Below are 20005 nucleotides of genomic sequence, written 5' to 3'. Positions count from 1 at the left end.
ATTTGTATTTTCTATTTAAAATTGTAAATCTAGGGGGAACAAACTATAAAATGCAAGTAAAAATGTTAGAAACCAGTCATTTTTATATAAAACATTTATACTAGTCATCAATGAAATATCAATTGCTTCTGAGCAAGTGATATTTTCTGAAGATCTGAGATTTAAGACAACTGTACAAATGTTTTATACAGTATTTTACAATAACCTCATGGTTATTCCACTAAATATTTCTGAACTCTTTCTGAGTTTAAACAGTAGTATTGTTGTTTCTAAATGACTATGAACTTTTTTCTTTGCATTATTTGAGGTATGAAAGCACTGCATCCTGCACAATCCTGCAGACACTCTGTGTATTTCTGCTTATTTGGGTGCAACATGACATGAAAAAACACATTTTCACAAAAACAGCTCAAATTAAGTTGTAAAGATTTAAATAAACTCATTTCTTTTATTATTACAATACATTTACAGTTCACAATTTTGAAAAGTAATATCAGAATTGTCTGGGATTTCTACGTTATGATTTATAGCTGAATATTTGTTAATTAAAACCAAAAGTGTGCAGCAAGAACAGAGACAATAGATGTGAGGAGGAGGAGGCCTGGAGAGATGAAGAAGGGATGTGCGGCGTCATGGAGTTCAGTTAAACACAAAGCCTGCTCCAACATCTGGTGAGTCTCAGCACTGATGCCTGAAACATAGTAGACTTATCAAAAATCAAAAAATCTAGTTTATTTGTGCAGCATGTTTCAGCAACATGGCAGATCAAAGTGCTTTACAACGTGAAAACAAACAATAAAAAAAATCATAAATACATAAAATATGTTGGTCAATGTTTCATTTATTACGGTTCAACTTTAAAAAGGTAGGGTTTCTACTTTGATTTAAATGAACTCAGTGTTTCAGCTGTTTTGCAGTTTGCTCCAGACTTGTGGTGCATAGAAGCTGAAAGCTGCTTCTCCATGTTTGGTTCTGGTTCTGTATCCCCAGAACAACAGGAGTGTTCAACAACGGGAGATCTTTAATGTGTTGTGGTGCTAAACCGGTCAGTGATTAATAAACTAACAGCAGTATTTTAAAGTCTATTCTCTCAATGTAGGGACTTGAGAGTCCCTACATTGAGAGAATGTAGGGAGTCCCCCTCAATGGGGACTCCCTACAAATATCAACCTGAACTCACATTTATCATTTTCCTTATCACAAGTAGCCCAAGAGAAAAAGAACCAAGAAGACGCGGCCCAGATCGGCCAGTTAGTGCAAACAAAAGTTCTCAAATGTGTACAAAAGAGTTTCAGAGGGTAGATATAGAAAAACAAATTTTTAAAAAACTTTTTCTACTCAGCCCTGCGTTTCTTGCGTGACTTTTTTTTTTTGTAGGGAGTACAAATACATATCATTTATAATCTGTATTTTTTAGACATACGATACAAATGTCAAATTTATTTAAATGTACAAAAGTGCAAACATATGTTGAGAACTGTTGAACTAAAGCTGATGGGACTCGAGCAGCTGCAGATGTTCAGAATGAGGAGTTTCATGTTTCGTCCTCAGCAGCGAACAGCGCAGTGATTATGGCACACACCGTTTGGTCCGTCCTCCTCCCAGAAACCGCCTCGTCGCTGTGTGGATGTTCAATGTGCGCTGCTGCGTTCCCCAGTTTCCTGTTCCTCATTCGTGTCGGTATTGGTTCGTATAACGTTTAGAGCTGGTGTTATGTGCTCTGTTTTCCTGGTTTTAGTCAGAACTCCAGCAGCAGCGTTCTGGATCAGCTGCGGCTGGAGGATTGATTTTTTTAAGGCAGACCTGAGAAGACACTGTTGCAGTAATCAATGGGACTAAAGATAAATGCATGGATAATTTTCTCTAGATCTTGCTGATACATTAGTCCTCTAATCCTGTAGATGTTCTTCAGGTGACAGAAGACCGACTTTGTAACTGTCTGTATGTGGCTTTGACCACATTCACATCTAATTTAAATGAAATTGTTTTCAGAAAGGCTTAATTTCTACTTCTCACCATGTTGGGACCACTCCCGCCAGGCGTGGACATATGCAGGATCAAATTCCCCCTGAGAAGCTGTTTTAGAGTAAAAAAAACAAAAACAAACTTTGCTGAGAAGTTTTCTTTTTGGAAATGTGTGCCAGTCCTGCGATGTCTCCATTCCTACCTTCGGAGGTCTCTGTCAGAAGGTGCTTCAGCTCTTTGAGGGCTCGGGTGAGGTTCTCCAAGCGGTGCTGCAGGTGGAGGTTTTCTTCTTTCAGAGTATGGATGGTGTCCTGCAGCTCATACGCTGAGCTGCACCGCGAAAGCAGAAATATCCACCACACCACTGCAGTGACTTGTAAGATGGGCAGCATCTTTGGATCGATTGATAGCTAAACGTCCGCAGGGCGGCTGGCCAACGAGGTACTGATGTAATCCTGCTGGTTCTGTCTGCAGCTACTTAGTGCTTCAAAGTTGTGTGGAAGTGTTGAAGTTATTCAACAACTGGCCTTTTTTTTTTTTTCCTGTTTCTGAGTCAGAATCCATTCACTAATGGCTAAATAAATGATTCCAACCCACTTTAAATGATCAATTGTTCTGTTTTGGTTCTAAACGACAAAAATAGTGATACAGAGAGCTGAATGTATCAATGATTAAATGGGGCTACGCTGTCATTATCGTGTGAGGTTAAAGCATAATGAAGTTATAAAAGATACAGCTTAGAGATAAATAAATAAATAACAATTGAATTGACTATAATCAGAGTTGGGTAGCAGCCAGTTAAATTTACTCAATTATATTTACTTGTGCAACTCTTTTGAAAAAAAAAATACTTTTAAGAGTATTTTTGCTATGCTGTATTTTTTACTTTTACTTGAGTAATTTTATTGTGAAATATCTCTACTCCTACTTCAGAAAAATTTCTGTAACTACTCAGAATGAAATTTTTTTTTTTTACCAAAAATTCACCTGACCCAGACACACACCTGCAGTTTTTGTGTAAGTTTTATAAGTTTTACATTGAAAGGAACTGACTTGGAAAAAATAATTATTTTGTCTGATTTTAAGATTTATATTAAATATTGTCAGTTTTGTCCTTAACATACCAAAATTTCCACTTAACTCTATATTTTTGTCAGTCTGATAATGTAATTTCTAAATATTAAACGATTCTTAACTTGATCAGTTACTCGGTACTTGAGTACGCCTTTTTACAAAATACTTTTTTCACTCTTACTTAATTTCTTGGATGGTTACTTTTTACTTGAGTAAATATATGTTGAGTGCTACTCTTAATTGTTTATACTGTTCTCACCTCTGCCTATAATACATATTTTAATAACTTTTAATCCATAGTGCTGCGACGGAATGTTGCTAAACATGATTTTGTTGTGTAGAAATTAAGATATACGGTGAGCAAAGTTTTACTACTGCATTAGAACAATTGCAAATGAAGGTTAAATCCTCCCCCGATTTGTGACTTGATGTCTCTTTTAGTGTCACGTTTTAATGCATGAAGATAACTGAACATCATGAGAGAAGGTTTTCAAAATTTGGGCATTAAACTGTGTCTTCTTCTTCTTCTTAAATTTCGCCATACATAAACTGTTAGCAAACAGCAAAAGTGTGAATTACCGCCATCTTCTGAATTGGAATGTGAACGAAACTATTGACTAAAAAGTACTGATTTTATAAGAAACTGAAAAAATCCGCCTTACTTAAAATATTAGAATTTAAGTAAGGTGTCAGAACGGTGTTTCATTAAACAGTTAAAAAAAAAGGAGGCACGTCTGCCCCGGAAGTGGTAGAGGAAATTTCTATTTTGATCCGGGTTGATTTCCGGTCAAAGACGAGCAGGATGGCGACTCACATGTCGAGGTGCAGGACTTTGTGTCGGCTTCAGAGGTAACCGGTCCACACGTTCTCACAGTTGACACTTTATAGGTGAGGCATTTAGGCAAAGAGGTGTAAAAATCACAGCGCTGCACGCGCTTCACTGTCACGTGCAGGTTTTAAACGGTTGTCCGCCCTGGCTCCTAAAGATTAGCCTGCAGTTAGCATCGAGCGTTAGCCTTCTCTTACATCAGTTTGTTTGCGTCAGAAAAAAGTAGGATCAATACTTTACAGTGATTTATAAAGCTTATAAGGATATATATTTGTTTTATGTGATATTAGACTTTATTTATCAACAGCTGCATATTTATGTAATGTTTTGTTCCTGAGTTTGAAGCTGCCCTATGGGTTGGATGTTCTCACTAAATAAATCATTTAATTTTTTATTATCTGTAGAGAGATGGACATGTTTTGTTGTTACCGAAACAGCAAAACATCCCAGAAGTGAATGGGAGCAATTGTTAGCCCAGTGCTTTCATACGTTCCTCATTTCCAGTGTTCATTTGTAGTCTGGAAAAGGATGAAATTTGAGTTTATCATCTGGAGGAATATATTATCTTTTAAAGCAGCTGCAGTAAAATCTGTCGGTCAAAACAGAGAGTAGCGTTAACAAATGACAGAGGATGACAAGTAGCATTACCAAGGCTTTGTAAACATGAATATGGATCATTCTTTTTATCCCGATTCCTATTTTATATATATCAACTTCCAAACTGAATTGTTTACATGCGTTTGTACTAAATTATGTCCAGATTGAACCATTCCGTCTAGATTTCTAATTTGTTTGACTAAACAATGACCAACTCTGAGTGTCTTTACGTCTGTAATACAGATTGGCTTTATATTTACAACATTTGTAAGACTAGATTCTCTGCTGTCATTAGTGTGTTCCAGCTACTAGATGGAATAATCTCCCAGTTTATAATTTCTTAAGGCGTTTTTACCCAAGATATTTCCACGCTAAAGCTATTTCCAATTATTAATAATTATTCCAATTATTATATTTAAATGCTAATTTTTAAAGACACCAAACTCTCAACCTTCCACTATCTCTGACTCCTTCTACATTATTGTTGTTAAAGGTTTGGAATTGCAGCCTACAGAAAGTACAGCACAGGTGGAGGATATCCCAATATCTCCCTCTCTACGCCGCTGCCTGGCATCCCAAAGCCAGTGTTCGCATCCGTGGACGGTCAGGAAAAATACGAGACCAAGATCACCACTCTAGAAAACGGCCTCAAAGTTGCTTCTCAAAACAAGTTTGGTCAATTCTGCACGGTTGGAAGTAAGTTGCATTTTCTAAATCTGAATGTTAAACATAGAGACTTTTATCCTCTCTGTAGTAGTATTTCCGTTAACCACAAAACGACGCTGATTAAAAGTTCTGAAAAGAAATTCACTGTAAAATCGACGACTACATTTCCCCCAAAACGCCGCTTAAGTAGCCACCAGGTAAAAGGGTTTGTCGCTCCATCGCCTGAATAAGACGCCTCCTCTGTTTGCTGAATTATGAATATAATCCCATGTAACTGTTTTCAGCCATTGCTGCCATGATTTTTAATGATTTATTTTGTGAACAAACTTATTCATATCTGATTGTATTTTAATTGTGAAATTGAGTTTTTTTTTACTGAATTTAGCTGAATTCAGACAGAGATCTGGGCACATATGTGTTGCACCACAAATCTGGAACAAACTTCCAGAAAACTGCAAAACAGCTGAAACACCAAGTTACTTTAAATCTAGACTAAAAAGCCATCTGTCAAGAGTTGCATTTATTGTATAAATGCACCACCAAATTTGATGCATTTATGATTTTTAAAAAATGTTTTTATGATTTAAAGCACTTTGAACTGCCTTGCTAATGAAATGTGCTACACAAATAGACTTGATTGATTGATTAATGAAAATGAAGCTAGAGGCTATTTGATAAATGTTTTTTTTTCTAACAGTTCTTTTTTATTTTTAGTTTTAATAAATTCTGGATCGAGACATGAAGCAAAATATCCAAGTGGAATTGGGCACTTCTTAGAAAAACTCGCCTTTTCTGTAAGTAAGCAAAAATAAAACAAAGCAGAAAAGTTAAATTGTTCTCAGGCTGCTAAATAATGTTTCTTTTAGTCCACAGCTCAGTATGGGAGTAAAGATGAAATCCTTCTCACACTGGAAAAACACGGGGGCATTTGTGACTGCCAAACATCGAGGTATCTACCCAGAGTTCTCTCTCATCATCACAAACTGGAAAGTTTTTGTGTCTCCAGAACCAGAACCAAACACGCAGAAGCTTCTATGCTCCACAAATCTGGAACAAACTCCCAGAAAATTGTAAAACAGCCAAAACTCTTGTGAATTATATGATCCTGGAGAGGTGGAACCCAGTTTGGTTCAGTTCTGCTCATTTTTGTCACTGTTCACAACTAAAACCAGCAACAGTATGTAGAAGAAAATACCAGAAAGGCAATATGGATAAAATCACTTGGACTTTCTGCTTCCATCCTTATCCACGACCCTGAATGGCTAAAAATATAATTAATTATCTTTCCAAATGAAAAAATAAAATATTTGAAAAAACAGCCAAAACACTGAGTTCCTTTAAATCTAGACTAAAAACCCACCTGTTTTCTGTCTATAGTTTGTTTAGAGTTGCTTTTTTACCACAATAAACAAAACACTAGATAACATTTTGATGTGTAAATGACGACACTTGGATAAATTAAATTTAAAAATGTTTGATTTTTGTGTTTTTATCATGTAAAGCACTTTGAACTGCCTTGTTGCTGAAATGTGCTATACAAATAAAACTTGATTGATTGATTTTATATTATTTTCACATATTATTTTCAATCTTGTCACTCAGAGACACTACCATGTACGCCGTATCTGCAGAGGTCAAAGGTCTGGACACTGTGGTCAGTCTGCTATCTGACGCCGTTCTTCAGCCTCGCCTGCTCGGTACGTTCGTTTTTATCTACAGAGGAGAACCGTTGCTGTTAAATAAACAGTTAGGTTTTTTGTTTCCGTGCAGACGAAGAGGTCGAGATGATCAGAATGGCCGTACGCTTTGAGTTGGAAGATTTGAACATGAGGCCGGACCCCGAGCCGCTGCTGACGGAGATGATCCACGCTGTGAGTGACAACTCTGTGACCTTTATTGATCTGTTTCAGCTGGATGGCCACCAGGAGTTTCAACAGAACTGTGGGTTGATCAGGTTAATAATGTTTTAGTGCTTTTTGTTTAATTTGTACTTTAAATTCTAAAAGAAGAGAACAGAAAATGTCTTTTATTGTCACAGCTTCAAATTAATTTAGGTAAGGGAGCATGGAAATTCACACACACACAAAGAAAACATATAAATTATGATAAAATACTGAGCAATAGGGGCAAATTTACAACATAGGGAAAAATACTGTACAGCCATTAAAAATAACCCAGATTCAAACAAGAAATGTGCAACTGAGTAGGATAATTTAGAGAATGTATAAAATATGCATACAAATATATTTTTTATCTAAACTTCCTACTATTTCATACTTCCTTTCCTCCTAATATCCTTTCTAGGCATCCATTCATCTTTCTATCCTTTTGTCTTTCCTTCCTATTCCACCATTCTTCTTTTCTTCATTACTATTCATTCTTTATTTTTTTCATTCTTTTTTCCTTGGCACCCTTCTATCCACTCTAGCTAGCTTAAACTGAAAAAGCTAGCTACTTTTGCTAGCTAAACCTGGCTAGCAAGAGTGGCTAGCATAGAAGAATGGCTAGCTAACTCTTAATTTGAATTGGTGAAACCTGCAGGAACCCTGGTAAGGCTCCTGCTGTCTGTCCCATAATAAAGGGAAACTAATTTAACCTTTGTTCGTTTCCAGGCTGCGTATCGCGGGAACACCGTTGGCCTTCCTCGATTCTGTCCTGCAGAGAATGTGGACAAGATAGACAAGGCGGTTCTTCACAGCTATCTGCGTAACTACTACTGCCCGGAGCGCATGGTGCTGGCCGGCGTGGGCATCGAGCACGAGCAGCTAGTCGACTGCGCCCGAAAGCATCTGCTGGACGCGAAGCCCGTGTGGGGAGCGAGTTTAGCCACCAATGTGGATCTCTCTGTAGCGCAGTACACAGGCGGCATCGTAAAGGTAAACATCCGAATGTATAACTTAAAATTGACCTGTTTTGTAAAATGAATTTTTTTTTAAGCTTTGCTTCTTGTTATGTTATCCCTTCATTTTTAAATAAACCAGGAGTGTTACTTTCATTCTTTCATGAATGTTTGAGAAATCCTTTACTCTCCATGGAAACCGTTTAGCTGTGCAATAACGCCTTTATTTGTTGTTTCTGTTGTTTTGTTAATTAATTTTGGATATTTAAAATATCTTCCAGTTCCAGAGTCAAATGTCCATTAGAATTGAAGTTTATTGATCTTTGAAAATTTGTTCTTGCATTATTATGCCATTTCCATTATAATACTGGAAAATGGTCTCAAAACAACATTATTATTGTTTACCGCAATAACATTTGGGACAGTTTATCTTTCAGCAAAATTTGTTGGCTTAGCCGGCCTACAAGCCGTTTTTTGGCAATTAGTTAACGGTTTTTTGGTGACTGGAAAATGAGCCTTTTCAAAATCTTCTTGATTGTTAAGTCTCATTCGATGGGGACTGCACTGTTACCTAGCAACCGAAGCAGTTTTACAGCTGTATGCAGTGCACTGTACAATGGCTACTGGAAAAGACGGATGTTTTGTTGTTGACTTACCAACCAGAAACCACTCACTGGATTCTTGTTGATTGTGCAGGAGGATCATCTTCTGCTTTTCAAATGTGTACGGTGATATAATTACTAATCAATTATCAGCCATTTTGACATGTGAGTGTAAATTTTGAGTTGGGGGGCGTGGCCAGCAGCAGCTTATTTGGATTTAAAGTGACAAGAGGCTCTAAAGCAACTCATGACACTAAAATCTATTTATCTAGGAATGATTTTGTGCAAAAATGTAACAAACATTGTTCGAATATCTAATAGGTCACCAGTGATGGCATAGTTACTTTGAAAAAGTAACTTTAATCGGATTACTTATTACTCCTTGAAAAAGTAACTCGGATTACTGACTACTTGATTTGGAAAGTAACTAAGTTACATTAAAAGTAACTTTTTTAGTTACTTTCAGCAGCTGCTAACAAAAACGCTGTGAAAATTACATTGATCTTTGCCAATACTTAATTGTAAGCTATTTTATAATGGTAACATCAACAATGTGTCTCCACTTATTAGGTTGAACTGAAGGGGAGATTTTTTAATGGTTACAGTACAAAAAAAAGTTAGTAATTTGTGTGTGTTTTTGTGTGGTCCAGTATTGTCTGGAAAACTCTAAGAAGGATTTTAACCCCCGCCCCCTGAGCCCTCAGCCTCCAGGTTCTGCATTACGGCCCTGCGTTTGGTGTCAGAGCGCAGCGCTCCTCCTGCGGCTCCACAATTCAGATGGCTGCTGCACAGATTTGTGACACTTATCTTAACATTAATAATTATAATGGCGTTTAGTTGCACAACTTTACGGACTCGTTCATTGGTGGCTGGTTTCACGTTTATTGCGCTGTTCATATTAGTCTCGATGTTTCCAATGTTCTGGATAGCTCGACGTAATTGACAGGTAATATGTTAACTTGACATTAACACAGACACAGCGGGACGGATCATCCGGGAAATGATGGACAGGGAGAGCCTGACTAAAACTAACTGGAGGTCAGACACATTCTGGGGTTTATGTCTGCTTATTTCCAAGCCCAAATGAGCAACTTCACGTTCAAAAACGAGCCCAAAAAGCGCAACCCGCGACTCATTAAATTTGCTGGCGACTTTTAAAAAAACAAAAAATCTCAAAGCCGCTTATAATAATCGGACTTGGCGACAGAAACTCAAAGTAGTTCCAGTTTTTCTACCAACAAAATGCGCATCTCCCTCTTCCCTCCATTGTTTACATTTCTGTCACTGCTGATACTGTCGCATAAAAACGGCGATCACTCGACAAGACGCGTAGAGGAAATAAAATTAAATTCCAAAAGAAAATAGTAACGCAAAATTATTTTGATAAGTAACTGTAGTCTGACTACTGGATATGAAATAGCAACGTGTTAGATTACTCGTTACTGAAAAAAGTGGTCCGATGTCAGTAACGCGTTACTGACTAGGTCACCTTGAATCTCTTGTTTTGTGGTGGATGATGATTTTCCTTTCTAATTTGTCAGATGGAGAAGGACATGTCTGACGTGAGTCTCGGTCCGACGCCGATCCCAGAACTCACCCACATCATGATCGGCTTGGAGAGCTGCTCCTTCCTGGTTGGTGTTCGCAGCACATTCCTGACTCTCAGCCTCCTGGTTCATGGAGACTAAAATAATTCCTTCCACAGGAGGAGGATTTCATCCCGTTCGCTGTGTTGAACATGATGATGGGAGGAGGCGGCTCCTTCTCAGCAGGAGGGCCTGGGAAAGGCATGTTCACTCGTTTGTACCTGAACGTTCTCAACAGGTGAGAACCTCAAACACTCAGGCTAAAATCCTCGGCTTTCTTGTTACATTTAACTTAATTGTCTTCTGCAGGCATCACTGGATGTACAACGCCACTTCCTACCATCACAGCTACGAGGACAGCGGGCTGCTCTGCATCCATGCGAGCGCAGATCCCAGACAGGTTCGTATCGCAGTTTCAGGTTAAAAAAACCCAACAAAAACTCCAGTACAGGGTTCGTACGGGTGCTTGAAATCCTTGAATATGAAATAAAAAATAAGTTCATACTGCTACCCACTCCTTTGAATCTGTAAATATACTGTTGGTCTTTTGTTTTAAATGTATTTTCTTTGTGTAACTTTGTTCTTTTTTTACACTACGTTCAATAAAGTCAAACTTGAAATACTTGAAATTTAATTTCAAGGTTTGGAAATGGTTTGATTTCTGTGCTTAATATTCAAACTGCACAGTTTGGTAATAGAGTACTACAATCTAACATTTGATTAAAAGCTTAAACTTTTATTACTTTATTAAACTGAAATTATTTATAGTTGAAACTAAATGTTCACTTATCCCTAATAAAAATACATTTTTTTGAGAACAAACTTTTCTTTTATTAAGTTAGTTTGAATTTTCAAAAATATTTATATTTGCTAAATGCCAGAAAATGTAGTAAATAAACATTTTATTACCTAAAATTCAACAGTAGCAATAGCTTAGTGAACGCTTGATCATTTGTAGCAAAGCTGAAAAATCCTTCTACTGTCAGCAAGTTTCTGTTATCAATACTGCTGGTTTTATTTTTGTAATTAACCGATTAATAATTGATAGATGCAAATCTTTCAGTGTCTCACAATTTTAGGGTAACAATTTGATTCATTATTTTTTTCTCTATTCAAACGGTTTTTCAGATTCTGATTAAATTGTTACTGACAAAAAAGACAAACAGAATATTTATTTAATGTATCAATTTCCATCAGCTAACATTATTGACTGTTCAAATTACTCAGAATATCATACAAAGAGTTAAATAGACTAAAATCAAATTTGGAGCATTTTGGATTTATTCAGAATAGCCAGAACTAGAAATTGATATTTTCTATACAATCTTTTTTTTTCTCTGCACCTCTGATATTTAAATAATAAAAGGTTTTTAATAGGAGATTTTTTTTTTTTAAATCTTAAATGCAAGATGTATATATTTTTGTTCAGTTTTGGCTTAATATCTTCTGAGTGTGTTGTTCATTTAGAAGTCGACCTTTTTACAGTCTGTCTGACAAATTAATTACTAAATTAGTTGACGGTTATTTTAGTAATCAATTAATCACGATTAATCGTTTAAACCCTCTGGTCAGTAGGGCTAAAAGTTGCTGAATGTTGCTCTCCAGGTGCGGGAAATGGTGGAAATTATAACCAGAGAGTTCATCCAGATGGGCGGCAGCGCAGGAGAGGTAGGAATCCAGACAAACTGGCTTCCATTTGACAGTAAGTGAAAAACAAAGCCTTCGCTTTTCATCCAGATGGAGTTGGAGCGAGCCAAGACTCAGCTGAAGTCCATGTTGATGATGAATCTGGAGTCCCGGCCCGTTATCTTTGAAGATGTCGGGCGCCAGGTTCTGTCTACAGGAAAGAGAAAGCTGCCTCACGAGCTCTGTGACCTCATAAGTGAGTTGTTTTTTTTATTTTAGCAAATGAACACAAATATTTCTTCCCTTGGGTTGGAGTTTATCGTATCATTCATTGTGAAAATGTCTTATAAGGATTTTGATTATGTTAAAAAAACAAACATCCACTCTTTGCTCAACAAATACAGAGAAACAATAAAAAAACAATAAGCGAGCTAAGAGACTAATATTTCCATTTCAGGTTGTATATAATACGGTGTGTTAGTGCCAATTTAGAATATCGTGATGAAATCCTATGTCCATATCGCCCAGCCTTACTCCTTCATAACTGCTATTTAAATTAATTTGCAGGCAGCGTGACAGCCAGCGACATAAAGAGAGTGACCACCAAGATGCTGCGGAGTAAACCTGCAGTGGCGGCTCTGGGAGATCTGACGGAGCTACCGACGTACGAACACATCCAGGCGGCGCTGTCCAGCAAAGATGGCCGTCTGCCTCGCATCTACCGCCTCTTTCGATAAGACGCCGCTGCTGCTGCGTAACCCTGATGGGACGATTACTTTATCGTTTCCTCTCAAACAGAACTCGGCACCGCTCAGTCTGGGAGAGGACCGGACGTTTTTAAAGAAACTCTTTCTGCTGCGCTCAGCTGGGGAATCTGTATTTATTGTCCAGGAAGCCACAAATTACCAGGAGTTTGGTTTTAAAGGGACGGTTTTTCCTCCAAAAAACAAAATAATTATGTTGCTTGTTAGTTTATGGATAATTCAGAAGACCCGGTTTCTAAATTGCTTCCGTAAAAATTATAATGTTCTTGCCCCAAGGTGGAAATGATACTTTCTGTTAATGCTGCCTGAAATAATTAACTTCAGATATGCAGGTTTTGACTCCACAGGATTAAATACTTCCCTAGCTGAACATCTTTAAAAGAAGCAAATGTTCTTTCTGTACACTAGATTATGGACAGCTATGACATGCATTTTATCCCAGGAAATTACAGTTGTTTGTAATAAAGATTTGGAGAATGAGGTTGTGAGAATGAGGAATAAGATGGACTTTAGACAAAATTGGTTAAATTTAGTTATTGTCCAGCGAACTAATTCAATAGAACCTCAGCTAAGATGTTTCTGTATTGGAGATAAGTAAAGATCTTATCTAACTTCATCTAATTACCATATTTATTAACTTCATCTCCCCATCTATGCACATTTGAAACACCAACATAAAAAAGTTTAATAGAGGAGGGTTTAAGTGTTATTACTGATGTAGCTTTAATAAAATGTTTCAGTCCAGAACATATAAAAATTTTTTTTCACATTTCTCGAATGTGAAAAAAAAAGTTAATTATTGGAAAGTCTATTTTTGAAAAATATCCAGAAAATTTTACAGATGCAAACTTTTCTGGCTGGATCTGTAAAAAAATAACTTCCTGATCTGTTTTCTACCCAACAGCCACAAACACCTAAGATGTTATAAATACTAATCGATTTGCATCAATTGATCCATCGCGGAACTCCTATTGTACTTTTCCGTTAATCAAGAAATTAGAAAACAATGAAACACTAGTTGCTGTGGTAACCGCTAAGGAGTAGAGGCTTAGGCAAACAGGAATAAAGATAAGAATTTGAGCCTCAAACAAATAATATGCAAAAATTGTAGCTTATACCATAAATACAGCTTTTTTATGATTTTGGGATCATGGAAATTCATGGAGAATTCTGCATTTTTGTTTTCCAATAATGCAGGATTGTGAGTTTGACAATACTGCAATAATAAAATACAGACGAGAAGCAATTACTTCAAATCAATTTAAGTTCCATATTTAAAGAAAATAAAAATATGGATGCACAATAATCTACGTTTCCTTTACAAATGTGCACAAAACTTTAATATTCTGATAATGCATAAAAACATAATTTTGTGGTTGACGTGTTTCCAGTAAATAAGATACGCGATTAAAAAGCACACGAGTAAGTTCAGTCATTAAAAATAAGAAACTTTTCAGCAATATATGAGCTTGTTTGCTCAAATATTGATTTCCTAGATTTATATACATGTCCTACACACCTCTAAGAACTTATACAACTCTTATAAAACTACTTATCTAACTACAATTGACTAATCCATACATAAGAAACTACAGTGTAAAACTATGTAAGAATCATTAAAGTCAAACTTGTATTCCCACAATTCCCCTTTTGACCTGTGCCAAGAGCCCACCTCGGTTGCTATTCTGATTGGATCCCAATACATGGTACAGAGAGGCCATCAGCCTGCAGTCAGACATGATCTTTGATCTGGAGTTTTAAGCCTTCTTTCTCAGGATTCTACCTACAGAGCTACAATCAGCTCCATTCCCTCTTGGTCAATGTCTTCTTCATTGATGCCTCGAAACAACATCTGGTAGGGAGGTGGAGCTGAGGGGCTACTAGTCCCCTCTTCAATAGCGGCAGTAATGAGACGACAGTGGTACATGGCAAAATCTACTTTTAACGACAATAGCTAAAAATGTAGCAGTAGAAACTGACATAATTCCCAAACATGTTGGTGAACCACTTATCCAGCCCTCCGTCAATCCCTGAATCCTTGTGCATAGTTTTACTCAAAGGTTTTTAGACCTTCTAATGCTTTGGTTATGGACCCATCAGGCGTGCCATTATTGGGTATAAAAGTGCAGCACATATCTGCAAACATGGATGATACTCCCCCATCTTTGGCTAGCAATGTGTCTAAAGCCATCCTGTTTTGCACTGCCTTTAAGGAAGTGGGGGCCAGTTGGTCTTTTAGACCTTCATCTCGTGTCAGATTGGCTAACCTCAAGACATTATAATGGACATAGCTGATTAGGTCAACGTCTTTGTTGGGAGTAACTGGGAACAGTGAAGATACCAAAGGTATGTTTGTAAACCCTACTGCAATTTTATCCGCTAATTTATATTCATCCAGAGCTCCTCTGGGAACACCTATAGCGTTGATGTAGGTGGAGGAGTTAGATCAAAAATGTTAGCCGAGCGTCTACTAAACACTAGTCTTTTTTTCTTTTGCATGTGAGAGAGCTTGGAAAATGTTCTTGTGCAATAGGTTAAAGTTTTTTGCCCACAACCATGAGTGGCGAGACGAGTCATAGCACAGAGTCCCTGAACTTCATGGGAAACCCCTAGATATAGTGTGTTGCCCTCGCAGTAGTAGGATAGTCCTTCATAGACATTCATTGACTCTATTATTGATGAAAATTTATGTTGATGTTTCCTATAATTTTCTTCACATCTCTGCGATAAACTGCAAACTTTTAACAATATTTCCATTCTTGCTGCTGATGTAACATTTCATCTACCATGTCTGCTGTTCTTCATTAAAATAACCCCCCCGGCATAGATTATAAATTGGCACAATTGTACTTTAATTTCCATTTGATTATGCTGAACAGACCGCCAATTTACATTTGCAAGGACTTCATCTGGCCATAGTAGCACGCTGTCTGTAGCCATGTGAGTGAGAAAACCAGAAGCTACTGATCTGACAGCTCTGCTTATATTTTCTCTGCAACATTTTAGCGTCAAAACATCCTAAATGTGTAATGTTAAAATCTCAACATTTCAGCTTATTCTGTTAGCGTGCATAGTGACTCCAATTGTCAGCCAGTCTGGGAATCTCGTCACTAAAAACCAAAAGTACAATATAAACATTGGCACAACTCTTGAAAAAGAAAGAAAAATAGCCATGAAAGCAGTTCTCTAACTAAGATTGTCTTTTCTGAAGCTTTAGTTATATTACATTTAAATGATCTCACTTTTGGAAACTGCTCCACATTCCCATCATAGATGGATTGAGAGTGCTGTGACTTTTGACCTCCATTAGCCTACATTTATGTGAAAACACTCCAAGCATCAATTATTGACGGATTAACAAAGATCACTCTACTGATTTCTAATCAATAATTAGAACCTATGTAGTGTTTATTAATGCAATATAAAAAAATAATGGAGATGGTTTTTATTTTGACTAAAACAAATATTAACAAGAAAAAGTTGCTTTAAACTACAAAGTTGTTGAACATTTGAGATCAGTTTTTAGGTTCGCATGATTAAAAAGAATCAAATATCTAAATCAGTGCACCCCTAATCAAAAGGGTTACATTTTTATACTTTTTCATTTGTGAAGTACATTGCTATTTACAGAATCTGAGAACGAACGAACGAACGTTTTCCGCATATACTTTTTCCCAATGTTTTCTCTAAATAATGAAATAATCTTGAGAAAACAAAGTTGATTCCTTCCTTCAAAAGCATCCACTAAACCTGAGTTTAAAACACACACACACACACACACACCCACACACACACACACACACACCAATCATCAAGAAAATGTGTTTTCTTGAGATTATCTAGTGATCTCAAGAAAACCATTGAGAAAAAGTATATGCTGAAAATGTCCACTTTCAGCTTCCGTATCTATTTTTGCTTTTACAACTTAACATTTTGCATGTTGAGTTTTGGCTTCATTTGACCAGAGCTTTCGTTGTACAGCCATGTCTTTTTAGGTTTGCAGTTGTGTCATAATTTTTCTATTTTCAGATGATGGATTGAACATTTCTCTGCTCAAAGTGCAAAGTTTGGCTAATGTTTTATAATCCAACTCTGTGCTAATCACTTTCATAACTTTTTTCCTGAATTGTCTCCTGTGTTTCTTTCTGGTGCTGTTTGTTTGGTAATGTTTTCAAAGAAACCTCTGTGGTTTTCTCAGCAGAGGTATTTTAATAACAGAGATTAATCATATTAGTATTTACGGGTATCAGAGTTAAAAAGATTTGTATAAACAAGTTTTAGTTGTGTGTTATTTTCACCTAGTCATGTTGGAGTGATGTGAGAAAATGTGAAAAACATTCAAGGAAACAATTATTCTCTTTAATGACATGCTAAACAGTGTAAATGATCTGCTGTGAGCCTTCGTAGTCAAACAAATAAAAACACCCACAAGCTCTTAGCATTGTGTCAGTACAAGCAGCCACTGGCTCTGCAGGAAACCCACGGAGCAATTCACTCATGCATTTAGCTTAGCAATCGAGAATAACATTAGTTCTGCTCTGATAATGTTTTCTTTCACCGGGTCAAGTATGTGCAGACAGGATTCCCGTTTTGTTCCCTGAATATATTTCTGTTAACGGTGGAGAAAAGGTTTGGAGAAAATGGAGCACAAATGTTTCAGACTGATGCTACGGAGTGATATGGAGGGACTCTAGCATCAACTGGTTTTGTGTTAGAATAAACAATATGCAGCAGTAGAAACAAAGATTTTTTTTTTTTTGGAAAGAATCACAGACGATTGTAAATTTGTTTTTTCATCTTTTGTACATTGATAAAATCGACTTGAAGAACCCGATATTCTGATGCACAGTACCGTCACGTATTCTGCAACATCGCCGCAATCATTCTTACTCTTCCTACCGTTTCTCATTTACTTCTTGTCGGCGGCTCCACCTAGTGGCGCGGAGTGATATAGCACGACATAAAACAGTTTTGTTCACTGATTTGCTGAATAATTAGAAAATCTAATGGTTTAATTTTTTTAAAAAACATAAAGGTATTTAATCTTTTACATATTTTTTAACATTACAATCACAAACTTATTCTATTTGGCTTTTATGTAACTGACCGGCACAGATATGTGTGACATGGAGGGAAAATTATACTGTATAAATGCACATTTGTGTTTAACCCCATATACTCTGACATGAACTGAAACAGAAACACAAGGCATTAAAATACAAAGAGAAGTAAAACAAAACAGTGGCAGGAGGATGTCAGGGAAACTAAGGGAGGGAGACTAATTAACACAAATAGAGCTATGAAAATATCTTCAAAAGGAAAGATGAACACAGATCTAAGAGAATTAACTCCAGATCCACGCAAGGTGGTAGGAGAAAAAAAGTTGTTTTCTAACAGAGTGCATTATTTAAATGTTACAAACTTGAATTTAAATTGAATAATAAATACTGATAAGGTTAAGTACATGTGAATTGAACATTACGTCTCCATCTTTGTTGTGTCCTGATGGACTCTGTCCCTGCTCATCACTCATTGATCCCAGATTCTCAGGAAACAGATCCATGTGAGAACAAGTCATGCATTTTGATGCTCATGTTGCCTCCATACTTCAGAAAGTTGACCTGATTGACCAAAACCAATGTGATTTTTGGATTCAGCACAAACCCCCTGAAGGTTATCCTGCAATAGTCAGCCCCGCCCACTCCTCACTACTCCCCAGGGCTGCCTACTGACCAGTTCTCCGTCTAACAGGTCCGGAAAATCTCTGAGTCCTGGGTATTACCCTAAGAGTACTCTATAAGAGATAATCTATTTAAACTGGTGGCGAAAGTGATTCGTCTAGCTCTAACTACCTCCAATCCAGAAGTTATGACCCTTTACAGTTAAGAAACAATCAGCTGAGTAGCCCTCGCAGCTGCATAATTCCAATAACCACTTCTGTTAACGGTAGCCCACTTTCTAAATCATAACTTGCACTTGGAACCGGCTAGATTATGTTTAGTGACTTAGATGTAAGTCCCAGGGTCATTATTTACTCTCACCAAAGGAAATTATGAAGCCTCCTATTTACTGGAATCATGTACATTAGTTTTACCTTGATTAAAAAAACAGGACAAAGATTAAATGACTCTATTAATTCCAATGTCCACCAACCTCATTAGAATTTTATAGTATAAATTTATTAAGCAAGCTTAAGCAGGGATATGCGACATACAAATCAATAATCAATTGTAAATAGTTCAAAAACAGTGTAATAAGATTTACATGTACAATCATACTACCCTATCTCCTTTCCCTAACTTTTAAGTCGCGCGTTCTGAAATGGAATTTCAATGAGCAGATTCAACTCATACCCAGAAGATGGTGGATCTTTTGGCAGCAGGAATTTCTTGCGTCCTTGGTTGAGGTCTTTGCCTGGTGTGGAAAAACCCTCCTCAGAAAGGAAGCAAAGCAGAAAGGGTCTGAATCCTTTTGCAAAACCCAGTTCTTTATCCCTGAGGGACCTTTGTCCTTCCTCCAAGTCTTGTTGCAGAGTTTGAAAATGCTGGGTTGAGACGAGACCAGCGGTCGAATAAAGAACCAGAGATGGGGCGATGGGACCCAGTCCTTTCTTAGCGGTGTGAAGTCCGAGCTTCCCCGTGGTTCTGAAGTGCGGTCCGTAGCTTAATCTGCTCCTCTGTGAGTTGTTTCTCCTTCTGCGCCGCCGGACTGGGAACAGCTGGTTCCTCTTTTCAGCCCCTTTTTATGCCTCTCTCCACCATGTGTGTGTATGGGAAGGTTTGGTCTACGTGACTTGCTTCACATCTGCTGTCTCTCATGAAAAAGTCCCCACATTTCTCAACCTGTTTTTGCTGACCATAGTGGAAGTTCCCGTACTTCCTCTTTTTCCGTTGCCTCAGCCAAACTCACCGCACCACCCATCCTGTGCGCTCTGGCCATCTGTTCAGAACTGCTTGCGATATTTCCTGTTTCAGGGCTGTACTGCATTCCTCTTTTCTCCTATAACTCACTATTATTTATTATAACTCATTAAACACATTCAAGCTGTTTGAATTGATTTCAAATGATTACAACTTCATATTCATTGACAATAAATCACATCTTTTCCTTATTGTTAATCATTAACATAATCATTTCATAGGTAAATCATCACAGATCATTAATCAAAAAATTCTTTGCAGAAAGTTATGGAGTGATTACGTATACTCTTATTATTCAGACTTATTCAACTTAATTAACTTTTAATCAAACTACAGGATTACTTTATTTCTTCCAAGCCATTATGCATCTTTTTCTGCGTGTGCCTGGAAAGATCTCATACCCTTGTGCCAGTTTTCTTGACACCCCCTCCATGAGATCGGACGGTGCTTCGCAGAAACCACAAAGTCCAAAGTCAAAAGAGATCAAGTCCATCACCACAATCGGTAGTGAGGATGTCCCGCTCATAGCAGGTAACC

General features: G+C 37.2%; 1 protein-coding gene across 1 annotated transcript; it reads left to right on the top strand.

Moving 5' to 3' along the window:
- Window positions 1-3794: 3794 nt before the first annotated feature.
- pmpca (peptidase, mitochondrial processing subunit alpha) lies at window positions 3795-15298 on the top strand. Its single transcript, XM_032579192.1, has 13 exons — window positions 3795-3888; window positions 4959-5161; window positions 5846-5925; window positions 5998-6080; window positions 6734-6828; window positions 6902-7002; window positions 7744-8007; window positions 10114-10206; window positions 10278-10396; window positions 10468-10558; window positions 11764-11826; window positions 11896-12040; window positions 12352-15298. Exons 1-13 carry the CDS (start codon window positions 3842-3844, stop codon window positions 12519-12521), a joined length of 1554 nt encoding a protein of 517 aa, XP_032435083.1. The 5' UTR covers window positions 3795-3841; the 3' UTR covers window positions 12522-15298.
- The last annotated feature ends 4707 nt before the right edge of the window (window positions 15299-20005 follow it).

The sequence above is a fragment of the Xiphophorus hellerii genome, chromosome 12 (assembly GCF_003331165.1).
Source record: "Xiphophorus hellerii strain 12219 chromosome 12, Xiphophorus_hellerii-4.1, whole genome shotgun sequence".
NCBI lineage: Eukaryota > Metazoa > Chordata > Actinopteri > Cyprinodontiformes > Poeciliidae > Xiphophorus > Xiphophorus hellerii.
This window is presented reverse-complemented; position numbering and strand designations above follow the sequence as displayed.